At 43.7% G+C, this 17,599-nt stretch overlaps 1 protein-coding gene across 5 annotated transcripts in view; it reads right to left on the bottom strand.

Moving 5' to 3' along the window:
- Positions 1 to 17,146, bottom strand: part of KLF7 (KLF transcription factor 7) — a 93,029-nt gene extending 75,883 nt beyond the window's left edge. For 2 of the 5 annotated variants that reach the window (XM_003925610.4, XM_074399163.1), the window contains exon 1: positions 15,299 to 15,863. In XM_003925610.4, coding sequence (XP_003925659.1) covers positions 15,299 to 15,400 — 102 coding nt within the window. In that variant the 5' untranslated portion in view covers positions 15,401 to 15,863. Of the gene's footprint in view, positions 1 to 15,298; positions 15,864 to 16,979 lie in introns of those variants that run through there. The other 3 variants (XM_074399161.1, XM_074399160.1, XM_074399162.1) reach the window with 3 other exon arrangements.
- Between the last annotated feature and the right edge of the window lie 453 nt (positions 17,147 to 17,599).

The raw sequence follows: 17,599 nt of genomic DNA, 5'->3' as shown, positions 1-17,599 counted from the left end.
GGTTGCATGCATGTGTTTTAGATTCTTTTCCTGCAACTGACCATTAATAGAAGATAATCATAAAATTAAAAACAAAAACAAAACAATATTACAAACTTTTAACTAGATGTTTGCCTGTCACAAGCTCTGAGTATGAGACTTGTTCTCTTTACTTAAAAAAAGAAAATGTGGCCAGGCGCGGTGGCTCAAGCCTGTAATCCCAGCACTTTGGGAGGCCGAGGCGGGTGGATCACGAGGTCGAGAGATCGAGACCATTCTGGTCAACATGGTGAAACCCCGTCTCTACTAAAAATACAAAAAACTAGCTGGGCATGGTGGCGCGTGCCTGTAATCCCAGCTACTTAGGAGGCTGAGGCAGGAGAATTGCCTGAGCCCAGGAGGCGGAGGTTGCGGTGAGCCGAGATCGCGCCATTGCACTCCAGCCTGGGTAACAGGAGCGAAACTCCGTCTCAAAAAAAAAAAAAAAAAAAAAAAGAAAATGCAAGAAAGGAAGGGAGGAAGGGAGAATAAAAGAGAGGGGTGAGGAGAGTTTACCAAGCCTTAGAGAGGTGTTAAAGACATGGCACCTCAAAGCTGACTCTTGTCTCCTTGAGTTAGAAGGACTGAGAGAAAATAGTAATGGGAATAAAACCGCCTCCCAGGGTAATTCTGTGTTATCAACACTGTGCTCATAAAGCCCTGTGAAGCGCGGCCCACCCTTCGAGAAGCAGCTCCCTCAGCCATGCCGCACCATGCATTGTGTTAACATGTGAATATGTTTAAAACATTGAAAGGTGGCTCGCAGTTCTTGAGGACCCAATACTGGCTTGGACTTAAATAATGATCTTTAAAGCTCAGGCCGGTCATCTTCAAATTGAGGAGGAGTGGGGGAATTGGAAAGGGATGTCTAGTGCTCCTCAAGTTCTGATATTTGTAAAGTCTTAGTCTCTATAAATGAGGCATAAAAAAGAGCTCCTCAGCGCAAAAGCTGGAGGAAAAAGGCAGCCACATCTTGGGTAGGAGGACAACTGGTTTGCATTCTGCTTCTCTTTTGCAGGGAAAACTGTGCAAGGACATTCTATGACCATGTAATGTCTGCCTTTCCCTTTCTTTCTCTCTCTTCCTTTTTAGAAATAGTTTTCAGAAATATTTTAAAAGTAGCTAATTCACACAGTTAAATAGTCATTGGTTTTGAAAATTTTTACACACACACACACAAAATAATAACCTTGGGCCTTTATTTGGCACTGAAAATTTTTTTTAAAGAATAAAAAAGTAATCAGAGATTGGAAAAAAGGAGAACACCCAGCAGCAAGTAATTTTTTTTTAATGGCTTTTTTAAATCAGGAAAATAATGACCCTAAAAGTCACCATCTGGTCAACCTAAATGATATCCTTAGTAATATAAGGAAGTCAATATAAAAGAATACATTTTTAAAAAACAGCCCTAATGCAGAATAGCATCCTGAAAGCATTAGAAAAGGAAGGTCAAGTGCCTTGCTGGCAGTATTTGAGTGCCAAGGGCAGGAAGAAAACACATTACTTGATTCTAAGGAAAGTACTTTATTATAATATCCTGGACTTTTTCACACAAAAAGCATCACTTCCTTGGTGAAACAAGTCATATAAAATCCACTTCCACAAAAAAATAAGCAGTTATGGTGGTTAATGGAATTCTCTACAACATGCTTCTATGTCAGACTAAGAAAACTAAGAAGTGGTTATGTGTTTTTCTCACACACACACGCACTCACACATGCGCACACACTCATACGTGCACATACACTCACACAGTCTCTCTCTCTCTCTCTCTCTCTCTCTCTCTCTCTCTCACACACACACAGTTTTTACTACAGCTGACCAGCTGGGTCTCTAGGAGTGGCAAAAGAAACTGTGACAATAGCAGGCTTTTTTGTTAATGAGGGATGTCTGATGGGAAAAAAAAAAAATTGTTTGGTATTGTCTCATTTTACTCCCACTTAGACCAAGAGGCTGCATGCTTAGGAAAATCAGAGTCAGTTTCCAAATTGGAAAATGTTACAAATACCAATAAGGAATGAACATGCTCTAGAGCAACTGCTAAGCCCAGGCAGGGGGAGGGGTGAACCAGATGGTCTTTTCCAACCCAGATTTCGATGATCTACAACAGAACCTGAATGACTAGGAAAAAGTGAGATGCGATTTGGAAATTGCTTTATAAAATAGAATCCCAAACAAAGACACTCAACAAGGCAGAGAAATCTAAAAGGAAATAAAAATGGATTCTGGGTGAGAGCAGAAAGCAAGCTAGTTTGAAACTGATTGATAAATAAAGGTTGTCCCCGCATCAGAACATTTTGGAGGGGACGATGCCTTAGAGAGATGCTAGTCACAAGCCCAAAAGCATGTTCACTGGGCCAGAGTTCAGAAATGAAGTGAGGTGGAAATAGAGGGGACAGGGTTAATTGAAAAGTGCACGATCTGTCTAAAGGCATTCAAATTTAAAAGAATTGAAATATGCATGCCGGCCAAATAAAACATCCTCAAGCCAGTTCAGTCTAGGAGCTTACTGTCTGTATGTCTGATAATCTCACTGTTCCTAAATCTACCTACACTGTTCACATGAAGAAACTGAGGACCAGAGAAGTCACATCATTTGATAACCACAGAACAGTGAGTATATACAGCAAAGCCAAAGTGCTAGGATTATATTCCAAGCTGAAATGATGTTAAACAACAGCAAAAAAAAAAAAAAAATGACATTAAGCCAAAGTCCTCTGCATACCTTTGGTTCAGGTATACTCAGTTCGCATGGTTTATTCTTTTAAGAACAAATTAAATTGCCATCTAGTTAAACACAAAGCTACTGAGAACTGGAGGAAGAAACAGAGGGAGGCTGTGCTTAAAAAAAAGAAAAAAACAAACAATGAAGGGTTCAAAGTCAAATTTTTTTCAAAAACAATAGTTAAGTTTGTAGTTACATTTGCTACAACGGCCATAAGTAAGACAAGGCAAATAGAGCCCATTTTATAGACAGGTAAAGTGAGGTATTTACAATGATTGCGTCACAGTTTATTTTTTAATTTTTTTTTTAAAGTTAGGTGTTCAAGTTTCCTTCTAGATGCTTCTCAAAGAGAAAAGTGAGAAAAATAATTTTCATTCCTGGTATTGGTTATTAAGAATCTTTTTTAAAAAGAATAATTCCAGGGAATAAAAAACCTAACTGAGATATATCAAGTAGTGGAAAATCTTCACAGGAAAATTCATGAAGTAGAGAGAATGAGAACATTCTCCCTTGGGGCAGCCAGAAAGAGACGAGACAAAGAACTGAAAAGTTCCTTCAGGGAGCCCACCTCCTACTAGCCAATGGGACTTTCCTTCCCTGGTTTCTCTGTAGCTAAGAAAACACAAATATATAATCCACAGAAGGAGAGAATGCAGCCTTCACACAGGCTGGCATCTCTGAAATAAATCTCTCCATAGGTGCTAGGCTAAACCTTAAATATGAAGATATAATCGTTGAGTTTTATAGCAGCATATGCATGATTCTTCCCCTCCCCCATAAAACTCCCAACATGAACAACCACATCAAATTACTGCTTTTCAGAGGCCAATTCAAAACACCCTACTTTATCACAGAAAGAATATTCCTTATGTATGTCAGTGCTTCCATTATGTCTTATTTGAAGGGGGAAAATGAAATAAAAATCCTATCTGAGATATTTATAGATCTCATAAAACCTGATTCACTCTCATAAGCTGCAGTAAGTTCAGTCATCAGGTAAGGCAGAAAAGGCAGGTGTAGTAACCAGCACTATATCATGTTATATATGCCTAATTCTGGCTCTTAAAAAAAAAATAACTGCATGCTAGGAAAACTTAAGATACGTAAGTCAGACTGGAGAGAAAGAAAGGGGAACGGGTTAGACATTTGCATGCGCAAGCCAAGCAAATTCCAAGGATGTCAAACTAGGCCCAGTTTTGGAGGGCAATGGGAATTGCTAGTCCTCTCCCAGTTCCAAGCACAAATTACTTAATGAGAGTTTCTCTTGTGGATGGATAAAGGAGTAGCATATCCAATGACCAACATTCTGCTTTCCCCTGCCTTCCATCATTTATTGTCTCTTGGGCTCTCCAAGCTCACTGGGATCTTCAAGAGACCAAAGACACCACTTAGAGAAAGAGCACTGTGTCTCTGGGTACTATTATTGAGAGAAAAATGAGGAAGGAAGCATTTGTTGGGTGGATGTTATTTGCCAGACACTAGATCAGAGAGCTGATTCTTATCAGGAATTAAGAACTCCATTCCACAAATGACAAACGAGACTCAAAGATGTTAAGCGACTTTCTCAAGGTCCCACCGCTGCTTGATTTCAAAGCTTCCATGTAATTTGTCTACTATGAAACACTGTGATCTGAAAAAGTGCCTCGCATAGTCCAGTCCTTTTACAGATGAGAAAAACAAAGCCCAGAAAGAAGACAGACCAATGAACTACTGGAATCCCTATGAGGCCACTGATTGCCAGGTCACAACCTTTGGTTTCTGCCCTAGTGTCTCCTACCTAAACAGCAGTCAGTATAGATGTAACAAGTAAGAGTGCTAGGCCCTGCTGAGGCTCGGATCTCAGCTCAAATACTTCCAAGTTCTATGATTTTTAGCAAGCCATTCAATACCTCAAATCTCAGCTTCCCCATCTGTAAAATGGGGATAAACAGAATATGCATTTCACAGGGTTGTTGTGAGCATTCATTGAAATGATGGATATAGGTGCTCAAATGAGATCATCGTTAGGAAGTGTTTGAAACATATGAGACAGTACTATGATGCTTTTTTTTTTTTTTTTTTTGAGACAGAGTCTCGCTGTATTGCCAGGATGGAGTGCAGTGGCACAATCCCGGCTCACTGTAACTTCCATTTTCCGATTTCAAGCAATTCTCCTGCCTCGGCCTCCCAAGTATCTGGGACTACAGGCACGCACCACCACACCCGGCTACTTTTTTGTACTTTTGGTAGAGACGTGGTTTCACCATGTTGGCCAGGATGGTCTCGATCCCTTGACCTCATGATTCACCCGCCTCGGCCTCCCAAAGTGCTGGGATTACAGGCGTGAGCCACCACGCCCGGCCAGTATGATGCTTATTTTTACAACAGGAAGATTAGCCAAGTAGAAAGAGGGAAGAGAAAAATGTATTCCACCACCGATTTTTTGCAACTCATTTGCTTTGCAGCCACAGTAAGACAACTTGCTTAAGCTTCCTGTGCCCCAATTTTCTCACCTCCGAATGGGAAATTCTGTATTATCTGTCGGCTCCCTAGTTACAGAAAGAATATGCCAATGACACGAGACCAGGAGCAAAACACCCTGAGCCCTTCAGAACAAAAGCTTAACACAGATGTTTGTTAGATTCTCATATGCAAACATGCAAATCCCCATCACAGAGGAAACAATCTCTTGGTCCATATTAAAGAAAAGCAAGAACCTTGAGAAGGAGAAGAGAATGTACAAACTAGGGCTGAACAATCTTGGAATTTAGAAATGAAGTCGACTCAGGTCTGACCTTGAGCAGCATCTCATCACTCTCAGCAGAATCAGCTCTGCATAGGGCCTCACAGAAGACATCCTTCAACACCACAGTCAGGAGCTGCACTACACTAACACGGTCTGTAGTGATCATATGAACAAATGCTAAAAGCTCAAAAGGTAGGGGGTATTGGGGTGGAAAGAATCTATTTCCACTCCTTTATATGCTGAGCAAATTTGCCGCCTCTCCAAAAATAAGCACCAATGTTATGACCACTCCATTGAATTCCTGCTAACTCGGCTCTGGAAGGTGAATGTGAGAACGAGGTCAAGAGCAGGTGGGCACTCCCTTGCAGGGCAATTGCTCCACAGCTAATTGCTGTTTTCACAGCTGGGTTGAGCTTTCCAAAAGGCATCCTTCAACCCTGAGCTCTGAGCTTCTCTCCTGATGTTCTCTCTTGCCAACCATACCCCCATCAAAGACAGTTTACAGATGAAAGGATGTAGCTACAGGACATACAATTTTGCAAACATCACAGTTTGAAAAAGAGGCGTTTCTAAGGCTGCTTTGTGAAGATCACCACACGCTCACAGTCATTACCACAGGAGCTAAGCCTTCTATGGGTACGAAGGCAGCCTCCTTGCCTGAATGTCCTCGGCAGCAATTCTTCCACAGTTTATTTTTGCTCCTCTTACTAGAAAGATGGCTCCTTTGAAATTCTTTATAAACAGAGTCCACTTCCAAACACCGTGGTTGGTCAGTAAGAAAATGGAGAGCTGCTACCTAATGCCTCTCCAGCATCACCCAACAGGTGTACATGCATGCATCCAGCCCTTTCAAACCATGGAGCAGGCTGAGGTCAGTGGAAAATCATGGCCAAGGGCCTACTGAGAATGAATTATTTGAAAACCAGCAAGGCTGGAGTTTAAAGCTCAACACCACAAAGTTTCCAGAAATGGAATTTGACCAGGTTAAGCAAACTCCTGATGGATCACAGGAAATGTGAGCCAAACATACTGCCTTAGATACTTTAGGGTGAGGGAAAGCAAAGTAAGAAGAATGAAACAACACTGGGCAGCTACTATTAACAAAAGTACCACATGAAGCACATCCACCAGCATGATCCTGTTTTACTACAAACCTCTGGTCCATGTGGATTTCAAATTACACAAGACATTAAATATTTCAATATAAGAAGTAGGTAACCCTAACTCTGATATATCATTAAACTCTCTATACATCAATGGCTTGATGGCTTGGCTGCATACTGGAATCGCCTGAAAGCTTTTCAAACACTGATGCCTGGGTCCCTCTCAAAGAGATACTGATTTTATTGGTCTGGAGTACAGCCACAACCGAGAACCACTGAAAAAGACATAGTCAAATCTTAAGTCATAGTCATAACATGCTCCTCAAATAACTATCAAATGCCCATGGTGTGCAAAGCTTTCTAAGAAGCCGGTGATACATTAAAAGCTGACTACCCAAACTATACCAAAGGCATCAATTCCTCTTTAAATCATAAACCTAGCAGGAAAAATGAGACAACAGAAAAGAGAAAAGAAAAGGCAAAGCTTTACTGTAACTAAAAAGTATAAAACATCATGAAGAAGAAAAAAGTTTTGCACAACAGTATAGAAATCACAGCAGTTACAGTTGGCTGGCGGCAAGGGAGGGAGTTTGGCAACCATCTGAAAGTTAAGGGATGGGTGGAACTTTGACAAAGAAAATCAGGAAGGGGAGAGGGTGGAAGAGAAAAAAGGCTAAAGGAAACAACAAAAATAAAGGCAGAAGCAGGAAAGGCATAGTCACCTAATTTGGATGGCATTTACTACATCTGAAAAAGGGGAAAACTTGCAAATAATATATAGACCCAGTTTTGGAACACCCAGACTCTTGGAAGTTTGGCCTCATGCTATGTATAAGAGGGAGCCATTAACGGTTTGAAAGCCACCTGGGGTGATGGCGGCAGAAAGGCAAGTCCAGGGAAGTGACAGAGATTGTAGAAAGGCAACGGCCGAGCGTGCCATCCATGAAAGGCTGATGCTGAAGCACTCCAGAAGCCAAGTCAGTGGGATTTTTCAACTAATTTTAGACTTCAGCTAATTAGATCTTTTAATCTAATTTTTTATTAGATTGAAGAAAAAGAAAGGAGTTACAATGACTAGAATGTCAAACCTAGATCATGAGACGAATAATCACATTATTAAAAGAAATAGGGAAGCCAGGAAAAAGGAAGCAGTCCATGGAAGAAGTTGACGAGTTCGGGGTTTAGGACATATTCAGCTGAAGTGACGGTGGAACAACCCCATAGCCTGTCTTGCCAGTTGCCTATTTCTGGTTAGAAAAAAAAGTGAGGGGCTGAAACCCAGGAAAATATCTGGAGGTGGAGACGCAGGTTATAGCAGATGAAGAAGCCCCCATCTGGGAAGGAGATTTTAACCTCTAAGATGTTAGAGGTAAAAGAGATGTGTGAGACACATATTCCAGGAGAGAACTTGCACCATCATAACTATTAGAGATCCAAGGAGGTAGGGAAGGGAAGAAAGTAACTGAGGAAAAATTGGGGCAAAAAAGTGAAGTGAGCCCTTCCATTTTCCTTTCCTCATTAGGGACAATGGTGAAAATTAAGCCTACTTCATCCACCAGACCTCAAAAGACTTTTTAAAAAACCTCTCAGGTTGAGTTTCTTCACTACTGCTTATTACAACCCTCTCAAGAATCTAAAAACATTTCAAAAGATTTTCATAAACTAGGTTTATGGTAAAGTTTGCTTTACCACATGGTTTGCTGGTAAAGTTTTGGGCACTGTCTTTGTTGGTGAGGTGTCAAAAACAAAGCAATTTCACATTTGTTGCTTTCTACTTCCATCTAGTTCTACATTCCATCCCACTCCCTACCACGTATGCCCTATTGCACCCTTCATACTCCCACTCCATTTGTTATTAATGAAGCAACAATAATTTTTATAAGACTAGAGTTATAATTGGGGCTTTCTTTTCAATACAGTGTCTATTTTCCAATTTACCACACATTAGAAGTGGAAAATGAATCAAATTAAGCCTTCTCCAATATTCAATAGCTTGGTCTAGAACCTAGCTGATCCCCAAATTCCATGTACTAGTACTCTTAAAAGTAAAAAGGGAATTTTCTTGCCTCCTTTGAAGGGGAAAAAAAGAAAAGAATCAGAAGTGAGTCAAGGTATATTCAGGTGATAGAAAGCAAGTAAACTGTCCTGGGCATCTGAGAGTCCTGGGCCCTGCAACCATCAATGTTAATAACCAGTTGCGTGACCTTGGAGAGTGCAATGCCTCATTTGGCTTTAAGAATCACTGAGTTCAACACTAGTTTTTATAGTTGAGAAAACCAAGACCCTTTCAAGATTTGAAATTCTGGAATTCTATGTTCCTCACTTTGGTACAAGTCTGAGGACGTAACTTCCAAAATGACCCTCAGGAAATGTCAATATACCCATATTCAGAAATAGATATCGCATATGGCTCTACATTAATTATTTTAATTACATCTGATCATTTCCCAATGACACAGACATGGGCGCTGTTTTCTGGCCATTATAGACATGTGCATTCACATTATACACTCATCTGCCCTAAAAGTATCCAGCCCCCAACATGCCATTAGATGAAAGCTTTTTCACAACATAACCTAGTAAATCTCAAGCATATTTTATACATAAGGTTGGAGGAATGTGTGTAGTACAGATAGGCACAGATCAGTGTTCAAACACAGAATTAAATGTTTCTTTCTTTCCTTCCTTCTCTCTGGCACTCATGCACTACCTTGTTTTACTTAATTTTGAACATGCTTTCTCTGTCCTACTTGAGTCAAGCTCCTAGAGGGCACAATCTACATCCAATTCAACTTTGCATTGCCCAAATATAGTATTATGCACACAACAAGGGCTTAAGGAATGAAGTATTTACTGTGGAATATTTTCTATACTTGAATATAAACAACAAAATCTCACAAGGTGTGACAAGGTCCATCTACCAGCTCAATGAGGAATGGTATCCCACTGAAATTAGAAGTCACTCCCATCTCAATTGGGTTGATACTAGACTCAGATCTCAAGGCTACTGCAAACGCTCAGCAATACCATTTATATATCAAGCATGTGGTACTGGTCGGATGGAGTGGGGATGGACATGATACATTTAAAGGGGACTAAGTTCTTAGGGCCACACAAAAGACCCTGTGAGGAAAACTAAAGGGATGTAGGGCTGTAGAAATAATTCCGCCAATTAGCAGAAACAAATCAGGGTGAGGCAGGGGCCATGCAAAATCATGAACAATCTTAGGTAAAAGCATGTCCCAGTAATGGCAATACATTGTTTATTTGGGGAATTTTAGATAGAATAAGGATATGTATATTCTAAAATGAGCATACAGTGTAACTGAGGAGTGCTTTTTAACTTGTCAATGCTACATGTAACATGAATGGGTAGACACTATAACTTGTTTCACCAACTTTAATGCCATTAGTAGCTGAGTTCACCGTACTTGGTAAGATTTGGCATTTTGGGGTTAAAACATTTCCCATCCCCCTCTCTCCCATTTATGCTAAGCAAGCAGTCAGTTGATTTGGGAGAACAAAGGGACTTCTGGAGAGGAAAACTCTGCCCCTCACCCTCTGGCACCATTCAAGTTAAGTTGGGGAGCTGTCCTAAACTTTCAGCAAATCTCAAATCTAACACATATGCTAACTGTAAACTAGAATCAACTATACCAAGTGAACTAGAATCACAGAGCCATTTTCTGCATTTGCCAGTCGTGGGGTCCAGCAAAGGTAATTAAAAGCCCATTGCATGACACCGTAAAATGAAAAGATAAAGGGCATCCACCAATCCGTCTAGAATCAGAGCAGCTATCCTATCAACTTGAGCCAGCTGGGACAGGCCAGAGGAAATTGTATTCTTCTTTCCTCAACAGGCACAAAGAGTGATTAAAGAAGATTGTAATGTCTTCTTGTACTCAAAAAGTGAAAACACAAGAATTCTCTAAAGGGAGCAGAATGTGAAGATTCATAAGAGAATGGCTATTAAAAGCCCCATTAGGACCCTCTCTGAACCATCTCCATTTAAGTGGAGAGGCAAATTAGCCCCCACCGGCATTTATGTTTAGAATGGGCTGGCAGAAAGAAGCAGCCCACGTTTGGATGCTTAAGGTCTCTGACATACCCATACATAAATCATTTCAGGGCGAGGCTGTCATCCTGCATCTTCTCTCTGCCTTTTAAATGGATGGGACCCCAACATCCCATTCTCCTCAGGGGAAGGAGTGGAGGTGGGAAGTTCATGGAGAACAAAGAATAATGACTTCCTTCTCTCCCTACTAAGGACAGATGCAGTAAAAAAATAACTGCATTATAATGTTTGCCCACTTTAAAATACCAAACTGCAAACAGGTAGACTGAATGATAATGTCTGAGAGCCCCTAAATCTACACAAAGATGTGTCTATTAAAGGAACATGGAAATGAATCTATTAAAGAAAGGCTAAGTGTGTGACTGATTGCATTCACATGTGCTTTCATTTTTAGAGCTACATCTATTTAGTGATTGCATCTTCATAAAGATAAATTCTGGATAACAGGGGCAGATGTATTTTTATTTCATCTACCAAGTTGCTGTTTCAAATAAAGAAACAAATTTACAGTAACTGAAGAACACACAAATCACATACAAAAATAAAAAAAACCCAGTTATTTTATCCTTTCAGTGTGGCTAGCAAGGCTCCTTTGTGTCTACAAATTTCCCTGGGTGGTGCTGTTGCCAAGAAATTCTAATTCATGGCAAGGTTTTCTTCGAATTGGGGACAGAGGCGAACCTGCATATGGACAGACCCCACACTTTGCTTTGTCTTCCTGGCTGAGACAGCACCTGGCGGCCCAGGCCTGCAGAAGGAAGTGAAAAGGCAAGATCTTCACATAAAAGGAGAAGCAATGTGGTTCACAGACCAAATCCCATCCCTGGTACCATGAGGCTGTTCTTGGAATGCAACCATTTCTATAGGTTTTCCCCTAGAGATTCCTTATACCAAAGGCCCTCATAAAAAGCGCTTCAGGGTGCCTGAAACCAAGATGAAATTGCAGTGTATGGGGACACTTTAGTCCTTACAGTAGCCAAGTATGCCATTAGTTTAAAACAATAGGGGAACGGGGGAGGAGGGAGGAATGTTCTATGATTTATTTATTTGTTTCCAGTAGCAGTGGAAAATTTTCTCCTAGCAAGGAGAGGCCTGAAACTGACCCCATCTGCCAATTATGAATCAGCATTAACAACAAACATAATTCCGTAAGACTTTTCAAGCAAACATGCGATGCCCCTCAATGACACGATGCAAAGCTAAGTCCAAACAAGACTTAGATCATCATTGCTTGACCTGCACTCATGAAATAGCAGACTAGAGATAAAATATGTAAAAGTTCTAAAAGTCTTTGTATATTCTAGAAAAAAATAAAACTATTGTATCAAATCCTTTTTATTTTCCAAGTTAGCGGTGTGTCTAAAAAAAAAAAATCATGATTTCTATCGGCAAAAACAGTCATGAATGAGTTTGCCTTTACCCATAATCAAGTGGTAACCCATAAGAAATTCTGGTTTCTGTCCCACCCTTGACCTTTTCCTACTTTTGCTCAGACAGCTCTTGGAAAATGTCCTACAAGTTTTCAAAGCGCTTAAGGCTGGTAGTCTTAAGAATTGTGCATCAGCTGAATTCTATAAAATAATAGACCACATAAGCACAGTGTAATTTACAGTTATATGACAGGCAGAAAGATGATGTTACTCAGGCCAAGTGCTTAAGTATGCAGTCAGAGCCCAGGAATGGAGAGCTGTTAATGTGGGACGTCCATTTGGATTTTAGAATTATACCAGCGATGATTATTTTCAGAGTTGGAGCTATGTGGCTAAGGCATCACTGCCAGAAAATCCAATGTCAAAACGAGGATCTCCGTGACAGGAGGTGTCCCTGTCACAGGCTCTCTATTAGGCAGGACGATTACCCCATATCGTAAGTTTAAAATAAAATTCCCAATGGTCCACCTTCAAGTTTCAAATGTAAAAAATGTTCTTGAGTTTATCATCCAAGCCACTCTTTCTCTAGAAACCAAATCAGATTATCAGAATCTCCACATTTCGCTCATCTCCACAAGCCCAGGTACTGTTCACTTACAGAAGAACATCTAATAATTACTCCTCATTTGACCTCTAGAATCTGATTACCCCAGAGAATAAGGAAACAACTTCTTGTCTGGGGTTCTTAGGAGCAACCTTGTTGAGCTGCTTTGAGCAAAAGAGTCTCAAAATTTCATCATCTGATAGTTGATTTGGAACTAACAGTTGCATATAACCATCACTACCCTTATACTCAGAAGCAGCAAGGAGGCTTGGGGAGGGAGAGGAAGGGATAGAGGTTAAAGGGTTTGTCATCAGTGTGAACCTATGGTCCTAGTCACCTTTATATAGAGCAGTTGTAACTACGGAGTCCAGAGCATAAAGCTCCCTGGAGTGATATATTGTTTATTAGTGCTTCCCCACAAGTTACGCATCAACACTGGCTATAAGCATGACGCTGAATAAGTTGGCTAAGGGTTTTAAAGTGAGTGTGGCTGGCAGTTGGAGAGGGTTAAGGCAAGAAATGAGGGGGTTCAGAAGGGTGAAAAATCCTTTGCCTGTAGAAACTAAACTAGAGATTCCCTGAAGGGGGAGGAGGCAGAGGAGAAGCGGGAGGAGGGGAGAAGTAAGAGCACTGATGGTTTCTTAAGAAACAATAGATCTAATACATCCTCTAATTGTCAAACCAACGATGTTTCTTTGCAGATCTAGTCCTGGATGGTCTAGCCAAATCTAGAAAAGCAGGTTTCCTGTGTCAAGACCTTCCTCCAAATCTGGCTTTACTACTCTGAAAACTTGAACCAAAACAAAGTTGCATGATTCATCAGGAGGGAACGTTCTAACAAATAAAGCCAACTTTCTTCCTTCTAACACTATTTCACGGTTAGTCACAAACAAGGGCTGCCTTGGGCAGGCTGACTAAATCAACAGATTCCCTTCTCTAACCTGTCTAGACAGTTGTTAATATGCAACTGATTCCATACCAGTGGGCTGACAGTGTGAAATGAAGGCTATTTCAGAAAATGAAATTCAGGCAACATATTCGTTTAATTAGCACTGGGAATAAAAGGAAGAAAAAGATCCAGCGAGACCCTTCATGAGATGCTCTCGTTAAGGATAAGGAAAGGGATGCATTTAAAAAATACTTTATGCTAAAAATATGTGAACTGTGTATGTGTTTACAGAAAGACAGAGTCAAGCATCTGCCAGCGTCCTTGGACAGGAACGCATGTGTGGACACAGAGACACCAGAGGCCAATACCTGGAGGAAAACTCATAGCCTCTGACCAGAAGAGAACAACTAGTAACAATGGCACAATTAGAGGATCCGCTTTGCCATTCAGCTCCTTATACCAAAAGCCAAGCCTCTTTTGCTAAAGCAGCGACTGTTACATCTCAGCCTCAAGCTGGCAAATCCTGCTTTGGATCCCAGCAGAGGAAATTCAGCCGTTCATTAGCCTTAACAAGCTGCTGTCACTAAGCCTACAAGTTACACGAGCAGCCACACACCAAGCCTCTCACAGCCCTCCCTCCAAGGGCAAGCGGGTGTCTCCAGGACGGACTGTACAAGTTCACACTTCCTATGTGCAAATCCGGACTGTCTTCTTGGACTTTCCATGGTGCACACTGTAGAATTTTTAAATACCCGTGTCCCCCACCCCCACCCACCATCTTTCCTGCAGAATGTCCCCTCAGCAGCTCCTAATCGCTGCTGAAAAAAAACCACTGTTTCCGCAGCAGAGCCAGCACTTTCCACTGACCAGCACTTTCTTTATTCCACTTCACAAGCCCAGTGAACTTGTCACCAGCCCCCGCTTCATCCTCCCTGGGAGGGCTAGCCAACTTGGTATCGGTGCCCTTCAGCATCCTAAGAGTTTGTTAACTAGTCCTCTAAGACAAAGTCAGAGGAATGGAAGCATACGCTAGCCTTTGTCCGAGGCTGTGCTGCCTAACTGGAGAAGGACCCCAAATAAAAAAAGAGAGAGAGAGAGAGAAACAAGGACACACATAGAGGGTGTTCTCTTTCTGGAGGCATCACATTGGGAAAACCTACAATGCATTGTCAGCCTCAGACAGCTACATCTTCCCGTCCTCCGAGTATCTTTTGTCACTGGGCTCTTCTCTCTTTTGCCTACCTGCTAATCTCAAAATCAAGATCCTATTCTTTATTGACACTCGCTAATTACTGAGAAAACACTCCGCTTTGCTCCTGCCCACCCCCTCCTCCATCCGACGGTCATAAGCACCAGTTGAAACAGATGAACCTGACTTCAGGTACCAAGTGGGAAGAGCTCATGCATGCGGGAACGTGGTCCCTGTCAGCGATCGCTCCTAACACCCCAAGCCACCTTCCCACCCGGCTCCTCCGAACCCCAGAAGTTCGGCAGGTCTCTAATAGGGGACAGCGAGCCCGACAACGTGTGCGCAAGGATGTGTGTTGGCGACTGAAATGCAGGCAGCTCGGACCGGCTGCTCAGCTCGGCACACTACGAGGTTAGGGGTGGGTGGAGAGGTAAGCGCAGATGACTGTTTCAGAAAACATTTTCAACAACAGACAGCCAAAAAGGAAGGGAAAAAAAATCAAACAAACAAACAAAAATTTCAACCCAGAGCCCACACCAACGCAGCCCCTACGTCTCCGCCGCCACCACACGATTTACACAAGTAATTTAAATCATTCACCTGCTGCCAGGTCTCCTCCAGGGATGGCAAAGCTGAGAAGTAGCCGGTATCGTGGACAAGTTGTAGCTCCTGGAATATACTATAACTAGCCAACACGTCCATGCTGCTGCTGCCGGGCAAAACGGGAGGCGAAACCCTCCCCCGAACACAGTTGGGGCTGTTTGTTTGTCAGTCTGTCTGGCTCACCCCCCAAGAAGGCAGACATCCAGTGGCCCTTTTGTTTTGTTTTGTTTCAGTCAACTAAAAAGGAAAAAAAAAAAAAATCAATGCAGGAGAGGGAAAGAGGAGGTGAGAGAGGAGCGAGTGAGTGGGGTGGATGGAGAGAGGCATCCAGCGTGTACAGTGCAGACGACTGCCAGGAAAAGGGGACTTCTCCACGGGAGTAACAATTCCCTTCCAGGGCTCTAATCACTCCAGCTCGTGGATCAGGAAGGGGGATGCAAACTCACTGACACGAAGCTGCCATCTATTTCTGCAGCGCTGTTCGCTCCTAATGCAATCTTTGCTCTTTATTTTGGGAGGTTGCATTTTTTTCTCTCGCGATCGCTTCTCTCCCCCCCCCTTCCCTTCCCCTCCCCACCCCCCACTCCATCCTTGCTAGTTTGTAGTCTCCCCCTCCCTTTTCTCCTCCTCCTGCTCTTCCCCCTCCCCAAACTCCCTCCCTCCGCCCGGTTCTCCGCGCAGCCGTGGGATCTCGCAGGAGGGCGTCCATCAGGCCGCGTGTGACCATGTAAGGTAAACAGGGGGCTCATGAAGTCACTAAGGACCAATGGGGAGCCCGGAGCGGGGCCCGGGGCGGGGCTTGGCCCTGACAACGGGCGCGGATTGGCGCGCTACGGATCTCCCTGCTGCCTTACAAGGCGGTGCGAGGCAAGCTATTTTTAGAGGGCTATATAAGGGGGCTGAGGCGGCCGCTCGGCGGCCGGGAAGCGCGAGCGCGAGGGATTGGGGGTGGGGGGGCCGCGGCGACACTCGGGCCAGCTCCCGGGACGCCGGGGCTGCTGGGCTCGGGCTGGTCGCCGGCCTCCGACCCTCGCCTAGGTGCCTGGCGGAGCGCGGCGCATCCGGAGTCCGCGCCCCTCAAGAGGGAAGGGGTCGCGCGTGGCCGCGGCAGCGCTGAGGCGGGTGGTCGGGAGGTGCAAGTCCGGAGTGCGGGGTCTGGACGCCTCCTGGAGGGGGCGCGGCGCAGGGGGCCGCAGGGAAGCCGCAGAGGGCGCGGGGCGGGAAGGAAAGACACTGGCCACCCCGCCTCCGCTTGGGCACGGGGCAGGGACCCGCCGGAGGCGGCGCCGGGGAGGTCCTCACGTACTCAAAAGCAAGCAGAAAAGGCACCCAGGGCCCATTCCCGAACTCCACACTGGCTGCCAGAGTGCAGAGCAGAAGCGCCTGAGGAGGAAGTGCCACACAATGGGAGAGAACAAAGGGGAGCAGCGCGAGACCGCGGCCTGCGCCCGCCCCCCGCCTGCGCGCAGTCCCCGCCCCGCCCCGCGGGCGCCGCCGCCGCCCTCCCGCGCCTCCTTCTGACCCCGAGCTGGACACCTAGCTGGAGTCCGGCTGCTAGAGTTGACTGCAAGGGGCCTGAAACTCCAGTGTGCGTTAAAGAGGCTAGAAGGAGCCCAGGTAGACTTAGGGCGCAGGCTGTAGCCGGCAGCTTGCGAGGGGGCCTTTACGTGAGGCTCACCACGGGGTCTCCAGCGAGGTGTCTGCAGAGCTGCGATGGTGAGAGGAGGAACTCGATTGTTTTCTGGAGCTGGAATGTAGACATACAGAGATCTGTTATATCTGAGATGAAAACCCTGAACAACACACGTTAGGGTTGACCAATTGTTTGCTTGACCTTAAATGGTTAGTGTGGTTTAAGCTTCTCCAAAATGCACTGTGAGCTGAGCTTCCACTTTTGGAATGATTGCAGAATTCAGTGCTTAAGAGATGAGAAACTTCGTTCCACCAGTAATGGAAGAAACACTTCACCTTAATCACCCTCCTTGCCTTTCCCTCCCTTCGACTATCTGGGACTCGATATCACAATATTTGAAAGATTGTACTCTATGAAACAAGCACAGATTGACATTCAGTATTTGCCAGGGAATATTAAAACAGGAATTACTGGGATTGAAGAAAGCCTGATTTATTTACTTGTTAGTGTCTGGAATTCTGTTGGCCAGATTCATAGCATTCATTGTATGAGTATAATTGGTACATTTACTCTAATGTAGATGCAGATGCATCTGCAATTAGATGTGCAAGGATGCTGCCAGCTAACTAGCTGCATGACTTTGAGCGAATTGCTGGATCAGAACT

Source organism: Saimiri boliviensis, chromosome 5, assembly GCF_048565385.1.
Source record: "Saimiri boliviensis isolate mSaiBol1 chromosome 5, mSaiBol1.pri, whole genome shotgun sequence".
NCBI classification, from domain to species: domain Eukaryota; kingdom Metazoa; phylum Chordata; class Mammalia; order Primates; family Cebidae; genus Saimiri; species Saimiri boliviensis.
This window is presented reverse-complemented; position numbering and strand designations above follow the sequence as displayed.